Raw genomic sequence first — 19,511 nt, 5'->3', positions numbered from 1 at the left:
CACAATTCCTATACACAAAACAAAACTACGGAGTTCACATTGACAAAAGAATGAAATAAACTCCCCCAGCAACTGACCTCAGGGGGACTCCACCCTGCATCACACAAATCAAAGTTAAATAAACATTTACTGTCAAAACAATAGTGCCTGGCTTTGTCTTTGCTGTAATGAATAGGAATCAAGCATTGGTTTTAGTTTTAACTCTGTAATAATAATAATAGTATATAGTGGTTTTAGACTCAACTCTGTATTTATAGGAATATATGTTTCTTTTTTTCCATATTTTAACTTTTCTACTGTAACAGCGATTTTCAGAAATTGCAAATTAAAGTGTCAAGTGTAATATGTATTTGACAAGGGTTTGTTATAGAAGTGATTCACGAGGTCAAAACCCCACCCAATCAATAAAAGCATTTGTATTCTATTATCTTATATACTACAGACAGTTTTCAATTTCAACTTACTTTAAATTTTGCAAATTGAAAAATGCATAAAAACAATGACAGTTAGCAGTTAGGGCAAAGAGAGTATGCCAAGCATTGGGTATATCCAGGAAGGGAAATGTCTGCACCTTGGATGCAGTGTTGAAAACTACCAACATGCAGCATAAAATAAACAAAAGGTGGGTTTAATATACAGTTCAGATCCCACTTTAAGTCCCAATTAGCCTATCTGTGCATAATCATCATCATCCTTTGCTGTTTCCTGCCTCTGGCTGAGTCGGCATAGAAGTCAAGCCTCTCCATTTTTTCCTGGTCTTCCACCACTCCTCTCTTTCCATGGTGTTCCAATCTTGTCCTCTTCTCCTAACACTCTCGGCTATCTGCTCTTTCCACCAACATCTTGGTCTCCCCTTGGCCTTATTCCCACTCCTTGTGCATGGTAAGCTCTTACTGGTAGTCTTTCTGCATCCATCCTCTTCATGTGTCCAAACCATCTCATCTGTGCCTGATCTATCCTGTCCTGAAGCTTCACCACACCCACTGTCTGTTGGATCTCCTCATTCCTTATTCTATCCCTTCTAGTCTTCCCCAATACACTCCTTAAAAATTTCATCTCCACTGCCTGCATCTTTCTTTTGTCTCTTTCTGTCATTGTCCAAGTCTCTGCTCCGTACGTAATTATCGGCACATAGTATGTGTTATACAGGGTGAGTCAAAAGTCCCCGACCACCCCTTATAAAATGAAAGGGAGTGTAGATTGCAACAATTGGTCATGGTAGTAATATGTTAGGCCTAGGGGGAAACTTTTTGGTGCATGTCATGACAACGTCCGTCATCTTGGTTCAAACTTCATTTCTTCACATGGGAATGGGGCATGTGGGGTATGGTTTTGGGCTAGAATTTCACCAGGAATTCAGTGGTCAGATTTATGAAAACTAATGATAAACAAGTTATGGGGTTATGAAAGTTACACAATGTGTTCAATATGCTGTCCTTCTTGTGCTATGCACATGTTGAGATGGTTCTCCCATACTATATGTGGACACGGAGCAATATCTCAGGTGTGATTTGTACATAGGCATGCAGTATCCATTGCTCCAAGTGACCCACATACACGATTGACTTAATATCACCCCACAGGTAAAAATCGAGTGGGCTAAATCTGGTGATCGGGGAGGCCATTCCACTAGCCCACGTCGACCAATCCATCGACCAGGGAACTGGAGGTCCATATATTGACGAACCTGTCGCCCATAATGAGGTGGTGCCCCATCCTGCTGAAAATATGAGGGGAATCTGCCATCCTCCGTTAAAACTGATGGAAAAATGTGTTCTTGTAACAACTGCAAGTAGCCCTCTGCATTTAAATTGTCATGAATGAAGAATGGGCCAATGATACGTGTCCCCCAGATCCCGGCCCACACCATAACCTTCCCAGCACCAACCATATTGCTCGGATCTTGCCACAACAGGTACTTGGAGGACCAATACCGCATGCTCTGTTTATTCACTTCCCCATTCACATAAAAATTTGCTTCATCAGAATGCAGAATATGCAGTGCAAAGTGTGGGCCCTGGCAAATTTGCTCCACAGCCCATTCACAAAACTGCATTCTCCTATCCAGGTCGTCCTCAGATCCTCAGAGAGATGGTGCTGCAGCTGCATCTGCAGCTTGTACGGGTCACTTAACCATCTTTAACACCCTGCAAATAGAACTCTGGCTGACACCACATTGCACAGACATTCAATGTGTGCTGCGCTGCGGAGACTTGACACATGATGCTAGCACTGCCGTAGCTGTTCCTTCATCAGTGGCAATACTGGGACTACCAGATCGTGGCCTGTCCTGGACCATACCGCTCCCCTCGAACCTGGTCAGCAATTGGGACACTGTGATGTGCGATACTGGGTTCCGTTCATTGAAATCATGAGATACAGGACAGGCACTTCACCCCCCTCCCCCCCCACACACACACAGCTTGATGATCTAGATTTGTTCGGCCTTGGACAATGGCATGGTCCAGCACCTGCAAATGATACATAATTACCACTTTCATATGCCTGTAACTTCATCTGACTTCGCCACTGAATTCCTGGTGAAATTCTAGTCCAAAACCATACTCCACATGCCCCCTTCCCCATTTAAAGAAATTAAGTTGGATTCAAGATGACGGTCACAAGATGTTGCCATGACATGTTCCAAAAAGTTTCCCCTTGGGCCTAACATATTACTACCATGACCAATTGCTGCAATCTACACTCCCTTTCATTTTATAAGGGGTGGTCAGGGAGTTTTGACTCACCCTGTATATTACCTTCTTGCATTTCATAGGTACATCCCTGTTCCATACAAATCATCAAACGCTTTGATATAGTCCACCACCCATTTGTCCTCTTCTGTTTACCTCAGACCCATAGACAGGAATTCTTAGTGGGGGGGGGGGGCGAAGTGATTCCTAGAGGGGGCAAATTTTTAATATATTGTGTTGCTTTGGCAGATATAGCAGGGTACAGAGGGGCACTTTCCCCTCCTCCGACATAAAATAGGAAAATACACATGCAACATGTTACCGCTAATTGTACGTATTCAAAGTTTCTTTAATATATATATATTATTTAAATAATTACATGATCAATTCATCTTCCAAATTGTCTCTCAAATGTGTGCACTCCTTTTCCTCCTGTTCATGCATTTAAGCAGCAACAATCTGAAGTATATATCTGGCCTTACTTCTCTCTCGGGTAATTTAGAATGCATTACAGAAAATAATCATATTGGGATCAAAACGAGCAGGAAAATCTTTAGGTCCAAATATTTGCCAACTGAAAACAATATTGATAATAATTTCACGGGGTGTCATGGCATTCTCTTTAACATTTTCTTTTTTAATTTTGATCGTTTTTGCTCCCAGGGCTGACTCCTGCCACCCCCTACCTATGGCTCTGAACTTGGACTATAAGAACAGCAGACATGAGCTTGTGAGTGAACCGAGCAAGAAAATTTTACGAAATGTATTTTTATTTGTATAAAATTTGAAATAGAGGAGGCAATTGCCCTTCTGTGACCCCTGCAAGTGCCCTTAGCCGTCTGGAATAAAAATGCAAGAAACACTTGAAAACTAATTCCATCTTGAGTATCCATTTGTTCTGATACTCTTAGATTCTGCTAGTCATGTTTCTTTACATCAGTGTTTGCCCCCCACTAGATTGGACTTCTGTTCAAGATTGGGGGGAATGCCCCTGCCCCCCTTTGGTTGCAGCACTGTTTGTGAGTGTCTCTTTATCAATTTCAGGTCATCACTCATTGTCACGATTAACTAGATGTGGCAGAAAAGTAACGCTAAGTAACAAAAATAAAATATCCACTCCCTCTGTCTATCACATGAATATTGCTATTACCAAAAGGTAGACTTTGGAAACAAAAAATTATGCACTTCAAACTTCATAGCAACACATCCAAGAAAAACCTCCGAACACATTAGGCACCATTAATACAAGACTACTAAAAATGTCACAACTGTTCTAGATAATGAAAATTGCGAAATCTTTCACGAAGTCTGAATCTGGAAAGGAATTCCCCCCCCCCCATCCTGATCCGACATTATATGGAATCCCACAGACCTTCATAAATCACAAAATCAATAAATGTCTTTGTTATGTTGCTAGAGTAATACAGGATATAATTGTAAAATTAGTGAGAATTCCAGGTAGGAATGTATTCTGTATTTTTCACAGGGGGGCAACTGCCCCGCCCCCTCTAGCTACGGGCCTGGTTTAACTCATCATCTATTCTTCCACTTCTCTCAATTATGCTTCCTAGATATTTGAAGCTCTCCACTACCGTCAACTCTTCCGTGTCCATATTTATTCTTGGTTCATTTCTGGATCTGTTTCTTGTTGTTATTAGCACCTCACTCTTTTCTGAACTGAATTTCATTCCTGCTCTTCTGATTTCCTCATTCCAACTATCAAGCTGTCTCTGTACTTCTTCTTCCCTGTTCCCCCATATTACTAGGTCATCAGCAAACAACAGGGCCTTCATCTCCTCCTCTCCCATCTTCTTCCCCACCTCTTCGTTAATTGCATCCATTGTAATTATGAAGAGCAGTGGGGAAAGAGCACTTCCCTGTATTAGTCTATTACTTATACTGAACCACTCCATTCTTCCCACTGGTGTCTTCACACAGCTCTGGTTGACCTTGTATGTGCTCTGTACTCTGCACACTATCTCTTCCTCGACTCCTTTCGCTCTTAGAGCCTTCCAAATCTTTGTTGTGTCCATGCTATCGTATGCCTTTTCTATATCAGAATGCCATAATCAAATCATTTCCATACTCGTAGTGCCTTTCACACGAATCACTCCAGCTCCTAGTATCATTTCCACTGGCACTTCATCTACTCCAGGTGCTTTACCTCTCTTCATTCTCTTCAGAGCTTCCTCCACTTCTTTCCATGTGAGATTCACTTTTTCCTTCCTCTTTTCTTTTTCCTTCACTTCATGTTTATTTCCTTTTTTCACATTCAGCAATTTCTCCAAATGATTTCTCCACATTCTCTTTATTTCTTCATCCTCTTCTACAATGTTTCCCCTTTGTTTCCCCTTTCATCCCTTAGCTTACAGCCATCTCCTCTTTCTCTTCTCCTTTCTCTCACTAATCCATACAATACTTTCTTGTTCCCATCTACATCTTCTTCTAGCACTTCGGCCCATTCTTCCATCTACTTTCTTCTTTCCTACTTTACTACTGTTCTTGCCTCTTTTTTCTTTTCCACATACTCTTTTCGCGCATCTTGTGATTTAACTCAAACCATTTTCTAAATGCATCATTTTTGTTTTTCACTGCCTCTCTAGTCCTTTCATTCCACCATGGTGTTTCTTTCTTCTTTTTTTTCTTGCTTGTCCTTTCACATAACTTTTCAGCTGCCTCTACTATTTCTGTTTTAATCTTGTCCATTCTGTTTCTACTCCTTTGGGTTCATCTCTTGGCATTTTTGTTCACAATATTTCTCTTTTACCATCTTATCCTTCAATTTCCACACTCTTATCATTCTCTCTTGTTCCTCCCTTCTATCTTTTATTTTCCATCTTCTCACATCTCTTACTAGTAGCAGGGCCGCCGTTAGGGGTGTGCGACACGTGCCACCACACAGGGCCTCGCACTTTGATGGGCCTTGCCCTTCTAATCAGTAATTCATTAATCTCTTGTGCGTGCAAGCAAGATTACATTCGAATAGAGGGAAGAGAAGGAAGAAAAACATAATTCCTGTGAAACAAAAAATTTCACCATAACAAAATTGAATTTCTCGTAACAGACAACAGTGTCCGTTCTTGTCAAGCCATCAGTCAGAATTCGCCGACAAGGAACAGCCATGTATTTGTGAATCCAGCTATCCTCGATTTCCTGTCATATATTATTGCTCGATAGAGGACAGGCACCATAAAATGGTTATTTCTACTCTTCAAGCCAAGGGACAACACATTTGAGGGTGTGCGCTCCACGTTTGGAATTTACGATATGGCCAATTTGAGAAAAGATGAAAAGAAGAGGTGGCATCAAATTCCTGAAGGATCAATTGGACTCTTTTCAAGCCAACATGTTTACAACCGCAGCAAGGTTTCTCTGCTGGTAATATGAAACTGTCTTCGAGTGTTTGGTACTCCAAGTAGTGAAAAGCACGTAACGCTCTTGTTTTAGAAAGTGAGTATGGGTGCAGATTTGTAGGCACTAAAAACTCCTAAAACAAGTGGGCAAATGGGCACCACAATGATAAGAAGATGCACTTTTCTGTTCTTTGGGCTGATTGTGACACCGATGGTAGATGAAATTAGAAAAAGTTACTTTAGATAAAAAAACAAACATAATTTAATTTAAGCATGCCTATTACTGCGAAGATAGCTCCCACGTAGCATAGTGGTTAGTGCTCTAGTTTTAAACTGAGCGGTCCTGGTCGGAACCCCCAAGCATCATGAGGACAATTGAGGAACTGCTTGAAAAGATGATGTGGTGGACTCCGGTCTCCAAAGCCAGAAAACAGCAGCGATGGGACTCGATGTGCAGACCACGGGTCACTCAAAGGAAATCTGTTGGCACACCCTGGCCCTCAGAGGGCTGGAGTTGTTTCTAGCAGCATTAATGTGAAGAACTTCGAAATTATGGATACGTTCAGTGGTTTTGCATAACTAATATCATCCCAGTACGATTAAATATTGAGTTCTCAAAAGAATGCTCTCGCTTTTCTTTTTAGAACAATCCGTCATCTTCATAATATTTTTTTCTTCAGAATCGAAGCAAACCGCAAATTACGTTTACTCTATTAGTGTTTCCCCACAAAACTTTGTGAATATAGTTTAACTGCTTGTCATAATTTGTAATAGTCGAGTAGAGGAAGAGACAAGGCCATCATCTACACGATAAATTGGTAAATACATTGGTTGTAAGTCATACATGACTTTGTCTACCTGTTTACATTACTTGTGGCGCAAGTTTATTTCTGTGCTTAACATTCAGTATAATTCTTTTTTAATGAAAATTCTCCATCCTACAAAGTTTGCAAGAAAAGTTTATCTAGGGCAGTCTTACTGAATTCTCTGGTAAGAAAGCCAGTCATTGTGATTTTAAGACATGAGCCCATCTCAGGTCCAAATCCTGACTTGGACTTCAGTGTTTAATTTCATTTCATTGTGAGTATCCATAAATTTCATAACCATCATTCGTGCTCATCGTTACAATTCGCCTAAAGAGGCAGAAAAGTGATGCAAAATAAGAAAAGCTGCAATAAACATACGATTGAAAACAGTCCTATTGCTGGCACAATCAATCATTTGCCTCTTACTTGTGACTTCACAGCACTCAGTTTGCAAGAATATTTTTTCATGGTGTTTTCATTTGGGCTCTTCGAGGTGAGCAATTCGCAACACAGGATTGGCGTTCATCTTCATTTAGTCCCTTATTGGATGGTATTCAAAGCTCTTCAGATTTTAAACAGCGCTCGTAGCCCTCTCGTGAAAAAATAAAGGGCAAATTTACAATTTCCTACCTCAAATTTGTCTTTTCAATAAGATTTCGCTACTTCTGTCGGAAGGAAACATGGAAAATAAATATCAGGTTTTCTAAATTATATTTTATGGAGCGACCACAAACAAAATAACCTTCGGCTAAAATCCTCATGCACCTTCCCCTCGATCCATTCAGCTTGGGCCATAAGGAAGCATGCTCCACGCTGCCCCTCCCCTCCCCTCCTTGCAGGAGTACGGTGCACAGGAGTCGCAGGTCTGTGCAGGTTTTTTTTACTAGTGGTTCCACTATAGTAGTTTCAACATAAACTTGCGTTGTGGACAGATTTATTTCTCAGAAGAAACAAACGAATATAATAATAAAAAAAATACACAAGCATATTTCACTTCAGGCCCCTAGCCAGTATTTATCTCGAGGGGAGGGGTCACGGGTTATCAGCAGTAGCTTTGTAAAGCAAGTCCATTTTCAAACTTTTAACAGTACTATGTATATGTGTGTGTGTGTGTGGGGGGGTTATTAAGTTAATAGAGGACACAGAAAATGTAGAAATATCATTCAAATGAATACATCCCCCCCCAACATCTTGCACACACCCCTTGTTTCCACTAGTAGCTGAAGCCAAGAGAATATTCTAATTACTTCCAGCTACTTTGACTTTGGGTCGTAAATCAGATGAAAGAATGTGATATTTCTTATGTTTATTATGTGAATTTAACCTTTATCAAGTCTTGAGCAAAATAATATCTGCTGTCTACATTTTCACTGCAAACAAATTTTATGCAGCAGTTTTACCAAATTTCAGAGGGGGCTGAGCTCCCCTGGCCCCTGCCTGGCTACATCTCTGTTTCACTTTCTAAGCAGGCACGTTCTATGTTTTCTGCAGCAAACTTTCATTCCTCTGACCTCAAACTTTACAGCTCTATCCATTTCCAAAAAAGGGGCTTTATAAACAGACCTCTCAAGGCAAGCGGTGAGCATTCATCTGCAGCATGCCTTGGGTTGGCATGTTCCCCAGCAGATGAATAGAAATAAAGATCTGGAGATATTTTATTTTTATTTCCTGACAAACACTTCCAGAGAAGGGGCGTTTGCAGATTTTGCCAGATTCTACAACTATGCCTAAGTCCCAACAAGTTTCAAGTCAATGAAATCATTCTCTACCTTCCTTGTCAATCTTGTTTGAGACAATCACAGTAGTGTGTGTGAGTATTTAGAATCGCGTATGTGGGAAATGAAATGTCTTGGGAACAAGACAAATTTCGTACATTTTAATGAAGATTCCAAAGGGCTATAAAAAAGGAAAGAAAGAGGGATGAGTTTTTAAAAAGTCAGAAGGGTGACTTTGAAGAAATATTACTACCTCTAAATACCGTTTGCTTCAAATTCCGCCACGTAGTTGTTGGTGATTAGTCGCAGCCGTGAGTGCCAGTGGCAGTGGTGATCTTAAATTTAACTCTTCTGTGAGCAAGGTGGCAATGCAGGAACGAAATGCGAGGAAGAGTGTATTTCATCTTCTGCACCAGATGATAGATTAGTTCTGCTTCACTCAGGTGAGTGGCCGACGGTTTTGAATAATAAATTTTCAGTACATGGCTGCAAACACAAAGGCTATTTATTCTAGGGCAAACACAAAGGCTATTTATTCTAGGGCTTAGAGTGCAGAAACGAGGTTTCAATGAGCAAGTCATTAAGAAAAGGTGTTTACCTTGATAACACCTTCCTCTACAGGGTGTCAAATTTTAGATTTCATTGGTGGTAAAAGGGGATACGACGAACAAGCGCGTGGGTATAACAATAGATAATAATTACATAATACTAATAACCATGTTTGCTTTAGCGTAGAATGAAAAACTGATGATGTCGTTATTTTCAATTTTCATAATACAGGGGCCTCCCGGATATAGTTCGCACAGGGCCTCGTGATCTCTAATGGCGGTCCTGACAAGTAGCCTGTGGTCACTGTCTAAGTTCTTACTGGGTATTACTTTAATGTTGTTTATTTTCTTCCTTAATTCCTTGTTTACCAATATATAATCTATTACAGACTTTTGTTCATTATTCCAACTGTATCTTGTAATCTTATGGCTGTCATATTTCTTCTTAAACCAGCTATTACCTACTAACAGTCAGTTTCTCTTACAAAAGTCCAGTTGCCTCCTTCCCTCCTCATTCCTCTGTCCCCATTCATCTGCTCCAAACTTCTGCATACCCTTTCCTGTCTCTTCCCTCTTCTGCATTAAAATCACAATTTGCCATTCCTTTCCTACATGTTCTTCCAAGTCTTCTTCAAATTCTTCTTTCTCCTCCCTTGTTCATCCTGTTTGTGGGGCATACACTTGAATTATTTCTATTACTTTCCCTCTTACATTCATTTTTAGTTTTATAATTCTGTCATTTACCCTTTCTACTTCCTCACTTATTCCACTTCTGACTACAAATCCAACCCCACTTCGTCCGCCCTCTTCAGTTCCTGCCCTTTAAAGTTTATAGTCTTTCCTCAATTTCATTTCTCCTCTTCCTTTCCATTTCGTTTCTGTGCATGAAGTGGACTTAAAACTCAAACTCATTAACATATCTCTACATTATGTACTTTGTTTGGCCACTGTTAAACCATATTGAAAAAAGTAACAAAGCAGGATAATCAATAAATAGGAAATCCAATTCCCTTTTTATTCATGTATGGAACATTAGGAGGTTATTTGAAATGTATTATACCACGAATAAGGTTATTGGAAATTTTGAAAGGAAATATGACTTTTCTTTTTCTTTTAGTGATAACTAGAGCCCATATGTTCAGACACTGAAAAGTATTAAAATGGCAGGCAAAAAGGCAACGAAAAATTGAAAAAAAAAGGCAGCGTTTGTCGAAAAAAAGGCAGTCAAGTTTCAGAAAGAGGCAGTGAAAATTGAAGAAGAGGCATTAAAAATTGAAGAGAAGGACTTAAATTCTTCTTAAATCTTTAGAAATGTATTTACAAATAATAATTTAAATAACAAGGGTTATTGAAAAACGAAATGAAATAGAAGAAGATAATTATAATTTTAAAAAAATGTGTTGTCGGAATGACAAAAGAGGTAAAAAATGGGAAAAATGTTGAAAAAGGCAACATTAGGCGAAATAAGCAAAAAAAAAAAAAAAAAAGGCAACATAATGCCTTGTCAGAATGACAAAAGAGGCAATAATGTTTGACAAAGGCAGCATAAGGTGAAATAGGCAAAGAAAGGCAACATAAAGTATTGTTCGTCCTCCCCGATGGCGCAGTGGTAGCATATTCGCCTTGTAATCAAGGGGTGCCAGGTTCGATACCTGGTGAAGGCACAAGTGGTTCGGATCCTACTTTAAACTGTAGGTCCAGTCCCGATTAGCCTTACTGTGCACAAAGTGGACTTAAAACAACAAATCAAATTAAAATCAATAAAGTATTGTTCAGAATTTTAAGAACCTTCGGATCGGTGTACTTTTGTGTCCAATTTTTGGTGTTCAATTTTTGTCTACCAGCATCAGAAACAAATAGGCACTTTGCATAAAATCCGGGCTCTAGTCATATCATTTTGACAAATCCACTGTTCTTATTAATAAAACTGACTGAACAATGGGAGTAAAAACTGACTGAGCAATGGGAGTATGTAACTTTTATCATTAAATCTACAGTCATTATGTTTAGATTTATCACACAATGTACATGAAGATATGCATATTTACCTTTCCTTGCTAGAACTTTCGTAAAAATGTATTCCTCATCTTCTTGCTTCACTGGAATACTTTTACCAAATATTTTTTGTTTTATGTTATGGAGATCAGCATAGCATGCCTTTATCACATTTCCATATCGATAATTTCTGGTAATGGTTGTCTTACATCTTGGACATGTTTTTATTGTGATTTCCTTGTGGCCTTCTGTGGGCTGACACAACCAATATTTTAATCCCTCTGCTTCAATTGTATGGCCACAATCTTCTAAGTACACAAATCTAAAACAATAAAAAGTTTGCTAGTGTGAGGGCAACATAGGAAAACATAGAAGCGAGGACAATTTCAGACAAAAACAAATCATAAAATTAGGTGTAATTTGAAATATATATTGTTTACTAGAATAGTACATCACTATACAGTGAAACCCCAATTTTACATTCCCGCATTATGTTTCCCCTGCTTAATAGATTCATCCAGTCAGGCCCCGGCAAAAGGCCGTGTTAAATAATAGGATGTTCACCTCGATCTTACATTTGCTCTAACTCCCGTTTCCTGCTTTATATGTTTTCCGAGCCATGACGAAGGCTTAAAATTTGCCAGAAACCTGTTCTGTTGATCACACAACTTCTACCTCATTTTTCTTGGTTTCGCAGCTGTTCATTCACCACACAACCTTGAACTTCCAGATGTTAGGCTTTCATGCGAGAGGAGGGAGCGAAGAGGAAGGCATCAGTGAAAGGGGGGGGGGGAGGCGGTAGATGTCTGTAAATGTTATCCATCGTCCACCTGCGGCCCGCTTGCGGTAATGGGAAGAAATACCCGCCCACTCCCGGCCTGCGCAGCTGTTGTCGTGAACCAATCAATTCGTCCATCTGAAGGGGAAGCTTTCAGGTGTCCATCAGTAACCAGCGTGATTCAACAGCAGGCAGGCAGCCGATGATCGTCGCTGTCTACTGCACTGCAAGCACGGGCGTCGGAAGCAGGGGCAGACAGGGAATACAGGAACACTTATAATTAGGGCTTGGAAGTTGAGGGAAAATCCTTTTTTTTTCCTAGTGTCCGAAGATGAGGCCCAACATAATACGAGGCGCATCCAGAAAGTAAGTTTCCCTATTTTTTTAAAAAAAACCAACACAGTTTCAGGAAACCATTTATTGGCAACAGGTACAGCAAAGGTTCAGCTATTTTTCAACATAGCAACCACCAGAATTGAGACACTTGTCGTATCGTGGTATCAACTTTTGGATCCCACTGTCGTAGAACTCTGCCGCCTGTGAATGGAACCAGCGTGTGACAGACGTCTTCAGCTCTTCGTCTTTGCCAAAACGCTCACCGGAGTACAGGAATTTCTTGAGGTGCAAGAAAACGTGAAAATCGCTGGGAGCCAGATCAGGACTGTAAGGTGGATGATCAAACAACTCCCAGCCAAATTCCATCAAAACAGCTGCTGTGCGCCGAGCCGTATGTGGACGAGCATTGTCATGGAGGAGCACAACACCTGCAGTAAGCATGCCACGCCTCTTGTTTTGAATGGCACATCGCAATTTCCTTAGTGTTTCACAGTAATGGTCAGCGTTCACCGTTTCACCTCTGGGGAGGAAGTCAATGAGCAAAATGCCCTTCCTGTCCCAAAACACGGTGCACATCACTTTCTGTACCGACAGCGTCTGTTTGAATTTCTTCTTGACCGGAGATCCACTATGCCGCCAATGCATTGACTGCTGCTTGGTTTCCGGGGTGAAGTGCGAAATCCACTTCTCATCGCCCGTGACGATCCTGTCGAGGAAATCATCGCCGTCATCATGGTACCGTTGCAGGAATGTCAGTGCTGCTCCTGAACGTTTCATTTTGTGTTCGGGTGTCAGGTTTTTCGGCACCCACCTGGCACACAATTTTTGGAACAGCAGGCGCTGCGTGACAATCTCATGCAACACGGATCGCGATGTCTGCGGAAAAAGGCTACTCAACTCCGTAATCGTGAAGCGATGGTTCTCTACAATGCGCTGCCGTACCAGCTCAACCAGATCATCAGTGATGAGGGACGGACGCCCACTGCGCTCTTCATCATGGACACTTTGACGACCTTCCGAAAACTGCCGACACCAGCGACGCACCATCTGCTTACTCATAATGTTCGGCCCATAGACCTCACAGAGCTGACGATGAATGTCAATTGGCGCAATGCTTTGTGCATTCAGGAACTTTATCACCGACTGAACCTCGCATGCGGCGGGAGAAGGAATACGAGCTTTCACTTCGGACCACTGCTTCCTCGCTACTGGCGCCGGGCGGGATCTGTCCGCCTGGCATATGATTGATACGTCTTAGCTCTGCTGCGCATGCGCAATTTACACGGCTCATTATGTTTACTTCCACGGGAAAAAAATAGGGAAACTTACTTTCTGGATGCGCCTCGTATATGTTCATTTTGGGTCATTGTAGGCCAAGAAAAAAGTGGGTTTTATTTGTCCTTTTTTGCCTTTTTCGGTGTTTTTTGGCTTATTGGTCCTTTTTTAGCCTTTTTTAAGGTCTTAACGACTTTCTTTTGCAACTTCACCTAATTTCCACTACGTTTTTACTGCCCATTCTCAATTCGAATCATCATCAGTTCATCACCTCTTAAACATCCTTTCTGTAGTAAATAAATAAATAAAAAAAAGAACTATCCCGAAACGAGAGAAAAACATTCTTGACTGAAAGAAGATGCATTTCATTCATATAGTTTTTTCGCACTGTGTGTTCCATACCACCAGAATTTTCTAATATTTTTTATTCATTAAATATGTAATTAAAACTGAAGTTATTAATTAATTCGGATCACATTTATACGTTCTTTTTTCAGTTTTTAGGTCCTTTTTTTATATTTTTAGGTCTTTTTATAGGTCTTTTTTTGGCAATTTATAGGTCTTCAACTTCCGAGCCCTACTTATAATACACATTGTGAATCTGTTACAGGTAAATATTGTTAAAACTGATAATACATTGTTCGAATTATCAGTGTCACTGCATGAATAGGCTGCTCAGGAGAAATCTCGTAAACGTTAAATATGAACGAGTGTCGAGTGACTTCCCGTTTGATAGGTTTATTGATTTCAAACAACAGGGAGCATAGTGTAGTACTAGTAACCATGTTTTAATAGTTAACCACAAATCTAAGTCAGATATAATTGTATATGTGTTGTTACAATTACATGAAGGGCATAGGAAGCATTCTTAGCCTGTTCTAAATAGTTTGGGGTGCCCATTTGAAAGTGCTTATCCGTATTAGAAAATGTATTTCCTAAAAGTTGGATCATAGTATGGCTCGACTACCTTTCTCATTTAGAATTCAAGTTGTTATGGTAGGATTCAAATTTAGCAAGTCTCTACAGCGGTTATAGCGTGGTCCTAAACCAAGTGAAATTTCAACTCTAACTTTGTGTTTTATTAGAGACCAATTCAGAGTCTCTTTTATCTTGTGATTTTAAACAAGACAGCCCAACATCCAGACTACTTCATATTGATCGAATTACTGACAACCTTCAAACATACGAAACAAAATATTCCCCTTTTACATTTTGTAATAAATACTTCAAAATGCATCACAATTTATATAGTTTAAAAAAAAAACAAAAAAAGAGTATTCTTTCTTTCATAAATATGTAATTTATTTTGATTTTGAGGCCGCGGTGGCTCAGTCGGTAACGCATCTGACTACCATGCTAAAGGTCCCGGGTTCGATCCCCGGCCGGTTCAAATCCGGGAACTTTTCTAACGATGAAAGCGGCCCCGGCGCCCACCCAGCGTCGAATAACATGGGTACCTGGGGGAAACCCTGGGGGGTAAAGGCGGTCAGGGGCGTGGTGCTGATCACATCACCCCCACTCACGACCGGATCAAGAAAGTATGGGGCGTTACCCCCACACCCCCTATACGCCTTGATGGCGTGGTGCTAAGCACAGGGGAACACTTTACCTTTACCTTTTGATTTTTCATTTATTCACTTTTGGCTAATCGCGACGATGAGGATAAGTAATGATATGGTAACTGATGAAGCGACACTCCTAAGGAACACCTATGCCCAGGATGGAATTCAAACCTGGATCCCTAGCATCGTAGCATGCTATGCTAGCCACTCCACCATGCATGTCTGCAAATTTGGAATTAATCATCCACATAATAAATGTTCTCGATTTGTTGATCTTACAACCAGACAATTTTTTTATGCCATTGCTAAGAGGATAGTTTTAAAGAAATATAATCGAATTCATAAGAATGGTAAATCAGTTAAATTTCCTCTTTTATTATTTCAATTTACCAAGATGTTCTAATTAACTATAGAAATGCAACGAGACATTAAAAAAAAGTTGCCTCAAGTGGGGATCGAACATAAGACCCTCATTACCGCAAGCACCTGCCTTAACCACTACGCCATTTCTCCAACCTTGAAAATTTTGATTTTTCCCGGTTCTTTGTGTATCCTGCTCCTTACACTTATAATTTATTTTGTACTGGAACGGAGTTTGAAATAATCATGGCAAATACATGGTTTTTAACGCTGAATCTACTTATGTAGGTTTCACTGGGAATTCCGAACCGTCTCCTCAGTTATCATCAAATGATTGCCTTAGTGCTGTGCCAAGAATAACCCTGGCTGTACCGAATGCCAGCTTAAAAGTCCCGGATGAACTGCGAATACCCACTCCAGCACGAGCGTGACTCATTAGATCGCGACCGGAGTTGGAAGCACATAGATCCCGCCTGGCTAGCAACTGTAGTGCGATGGCGCTAGCCCAGTTTTATCCAAGCTGCGCAGGCACATGGATATATGTTTTATGCACAATTGATTTACACTTCTCCCCTTCTCCGTATATACAATGTTCCATTACAGCCCCAGCACAAACACGATCCAGGTTGCATTTTGCTCCATTTCTGAAGAATGCACTGTTTAGGACTTGGCTCTATGAGCACACTTAGCATAGCGCTAACATGCTCTCGCAGTTTATCATGCTGGAGTCCCCTCATATATCACTCATAAGTGCAAACTAACTGCTCAGTGCTCTCCAACTGTATACTGGAATTGACTTCAACTTGACATCATCTCAAACTCAAATAACATCTTTCAGTGTGTTTCTCTGTGTATCTCTCTAACGAGTGGGAACCGGGTATTTATACCTCCAACAAAACTGGCCTTCCCCCAGCCACTGGACCGAAGGCTCTTTGTTAGTTTTAAACAAAAAAGCCGTTGGGGGAAAACTAACCGTTGAATTCCCCAACTACTGAGCAAGAAGCAACCTTGGAACATCATTTACAAACACATAAAATGTTACACATTCATTTTCTCATTTCAGAGCTGTGTGTGTTAAAGCCACACAGCAAGAGGTGTTATACAGAGTTGATGAGACAGAATATCTTTACCTCTGCTATTTAATTGTTGAATATGGGCAGTGTGGCCATCTCTTTCAAGTTAGCACTAACAATGATGTTCATATTCTTTACAGTTTCAAGTCACTCTACACTATATCAGCCGCGGTTGGCTGTATAGCGCAAATGTGCAGTGAACCCCCCAGTAATATACAAAATAAACAATAACTGAGTTGTTCATAAGCGTAGAGTGCCAAATTCTCTTAGTGAGAAGGAGAAACTGCGGGCAAGAGCCACTCAGCTCCCCTCTAGTTCCGTTTCGTGCAAATTCTCCACTGAACCTCCGCAAGGCAACCCCTACCATGCTAAAAGCATAGGACGGCTAGCAGAAGATCGACGCGAAAATACCGTATTTACGCGTGTATAGTGTGCGTGCGTGCGCACTCTGGTTTTGGATGGGTAAAAGTGACAAAAAATTATATTTCGTATATAATGCGCAGTACAATCCAGTCTCAAGAAATGGCTCTCTTAATTGTAGGTTGTAAAACTGTTGCTATGCTGATCAAGAGTGAATGACGTCATACCTATTCAATTGCTCACTCCTTCTTTTTCAAAATATATACTTTCCTTTCCGTGACTAATGTAACATTTATACGAAGCACATTCAGGACCTTCCAAATAGCAGTTAGCACCACAAGATTTCTTCCATTAAGGAATTTACACACTCCATGTATGTCATATTATTTGGCCAGTAATACATTTTAATTTTTATTATCTTTTTCCTTATGTTTTCTTTCATCCAAAGTACCATAAAAATCAGAACGTTTCCTTATGTTTTCTTTCATCCAAAGTACCATAAAAATCAGAACGTTGCTTCATTTTTTGATGAACTTATTTCAACCGCATTTCACATTAGTGTCATTATCTTGTATGGAATACTGTTGCCATATTCAGAAACTGCAGGATTCAAGCTTTACAACGATATATAACATGATAGGGTTCCGTAAACATGAAAAATCAATGCAAGTGTCCCAAAATCATGTAATGACCCTGTATGGTTTCATGTTGGATGTCTGAATTATTCCATGCATAATATGCACCACAGTTTTTGGGGGCAAAAATTTTGGAAAAAAGTGGGCATTATACATGAGTAAATACGGTACATGCAGTCGGGTACTGGAGGAAGGTCATCTCATCAAAACAGACATGCGCAGTTCGTAGGATCACCAGCGAGCTGGAGTGAACCACGCTCTTCTCTCTTCCAGTGTTGCACTGTGTGTTTCAATTTGAATTCATTTGGCATTCTCTTTGTATTATTTATATTTTACAAGACTTATTAGATTAATGAAGAGGGTGTAATATAAATGTAGAGGTGACCCCAAACGAAAGTTAGATGTAAAGATGATGGGACAAATAAGATAAATATGATAGAAAACAACTTGCCTACACATTCAGAGTTTTCTTCCTTAAGATGGAAACACTTCAGGTGGAAGGAGCCGAAAAGTCAAAAATAGTGCGAGGGCGAGTGGTCGCTTATCGGACAAGACTTAAACAACCTTTTGGTCTTCTTACATCAGACTAAATGCTTTCGTTGACATGTTAGGCTTTTTAGGTTTAGTTGTCTTAGAATATATACACTGCAATTTTCGGTTTCTTTACCGTGCTTGATTAAAAATGTAGTATTTACTATTTATTCAAGCCTAACCTAACAATGAAGGCATTTCGCACATATCACAAGACGACCAAAAGGTTGTTTGGGTTTCGTGCAGTCAGAGAGTACAGCTGTAATGAGAGGGTGTTCGAGGGGATGCGTGCGATTGACTTTGTTACGTGTCATTGCTTCCATACTTGTTAGTTTGTTTTGAAGTACGTGGCTGGTGATTGAAATATATTTGGTGTGGTTACAGCACCTTGAATAACGTAGTGTTGAAAACGGCACAGTTCTGCGAGCTCTGGCTGGTTCCACTCGAAAATGATCCGCTATAGGCGCTGGTCTTGAACCCGGTGCTTGGTATTCGTCTGCTTATAATGGAAGTAAATGGAGTTTTCGCTGCAACGTCTGATTCTTTTACATGAAGCATTTCTATGAATGTGATAATTGCTATGATATTTGGTCCAGTGGTCGCGAAGATATTAACGAACATTCTAGACAGTCGACCACATCCTGTTATCGTCATACTTTCGTTAATAATACGGGAGAAAAAATATGCGTGGAATGCTCTTGGCAACTAAATTTTTGTGTATGAATTAGGTTCATTATTATTATCATCATCATCATTTCTTTTAAAGATATACACACTGAAGCATTTGTAATTTTGATATTTACTGTCTCTTTTCTTCCGCTTTAAACTAATCGCGGCGATGATGATAATGATGATTCCATGAAACGACAAGGGGAACCCCACAAAACTTTCTTAGTGCCACCGACATGAGTGTAAGGAAACTTTCAAACCAATGGGACAAGCGACACGGGATGTTCACACTGTCACACTAGTGACACACACTTCCCGACTGTAAAATAGCATTCATTGCACATGAGGGTCCAAACAGCAAACGACACGTTCATATGCCGTATTCGCGTGCTACTTGTTACTTCGGTCGGAAAGCTCCTTAAAGGAAGGGTACCCAGACCGAAGTGACATGCTACAGGGGGAGTTCCCAACTAAGTGACAAGCGACATGGTGCCTTCAGTCTATTGGCAAGCGTTTGCTGCTAATTGTGCGAACAATAGATAGGCGACACGAAAAACAGCACATTACAAAAACAGATCTAGGCGACACGATAAGTCACATGTGTCGCTTTGTAGCTTGTGCGTCGCTCAAACTGGGCCATTTCCTCAATAGCTTGCAACATGTTGCCGTGGTTTGTTGTTCGAGCATGTGCGATGCAATGAGTGTCTTGCTTTAGGGAGATTGCGCACCAAAGTGACAAGGGGCACGCTACACTTATCGCTTGAGGATTTCACCAACCGAACGCTGGCCTGTGCTTCCCGTCATGCCGCTACGATGTGAAAT

The 19,511-nt window shown here is 40.5% G+C and overlaps 1 protein-coding gene across 1 annotated transcript in view; it reads right to left on the bottom strand.

The window, feature by feature from the left end:
- The window catches only part of LOC146002266 (NFX1-type zinc finger-containing protein 1-like), a 61,034-nt gene that overhangs the window by 2,237 nt on the left and 39,286 nt on the right, over positions 1–19,511 (bottom strand). The window contains exon 8 of the mRNA XM_083139982.1: positions 11,164–11,432. Coding sequence (XP_082996108.1) covers positions 11,164–11,432 — 269 coding nt within the window. The remainder of the gene's footprint in view (positions 1–11,163; positions 11,433–19,511) is intronic.

The sequence above is a fragment of the Lepisma saccharinum genome, chromosome 18, assembly GCF_977018435.1.
Source record: "Lepisma saccharinum chromosome 18, izLepSacc3.1, whole genome shotgun sequence".
Taxonomy (NCBI): Eukaryota; Metazoa; Arthropoda; class Insecta; order Zygentoma; family Lepismatidae; genus Lepisma; species Lepisma saccharinum.
This window is presented reverse-complemented; position numbering and strand designations above follow the sequence as displayed.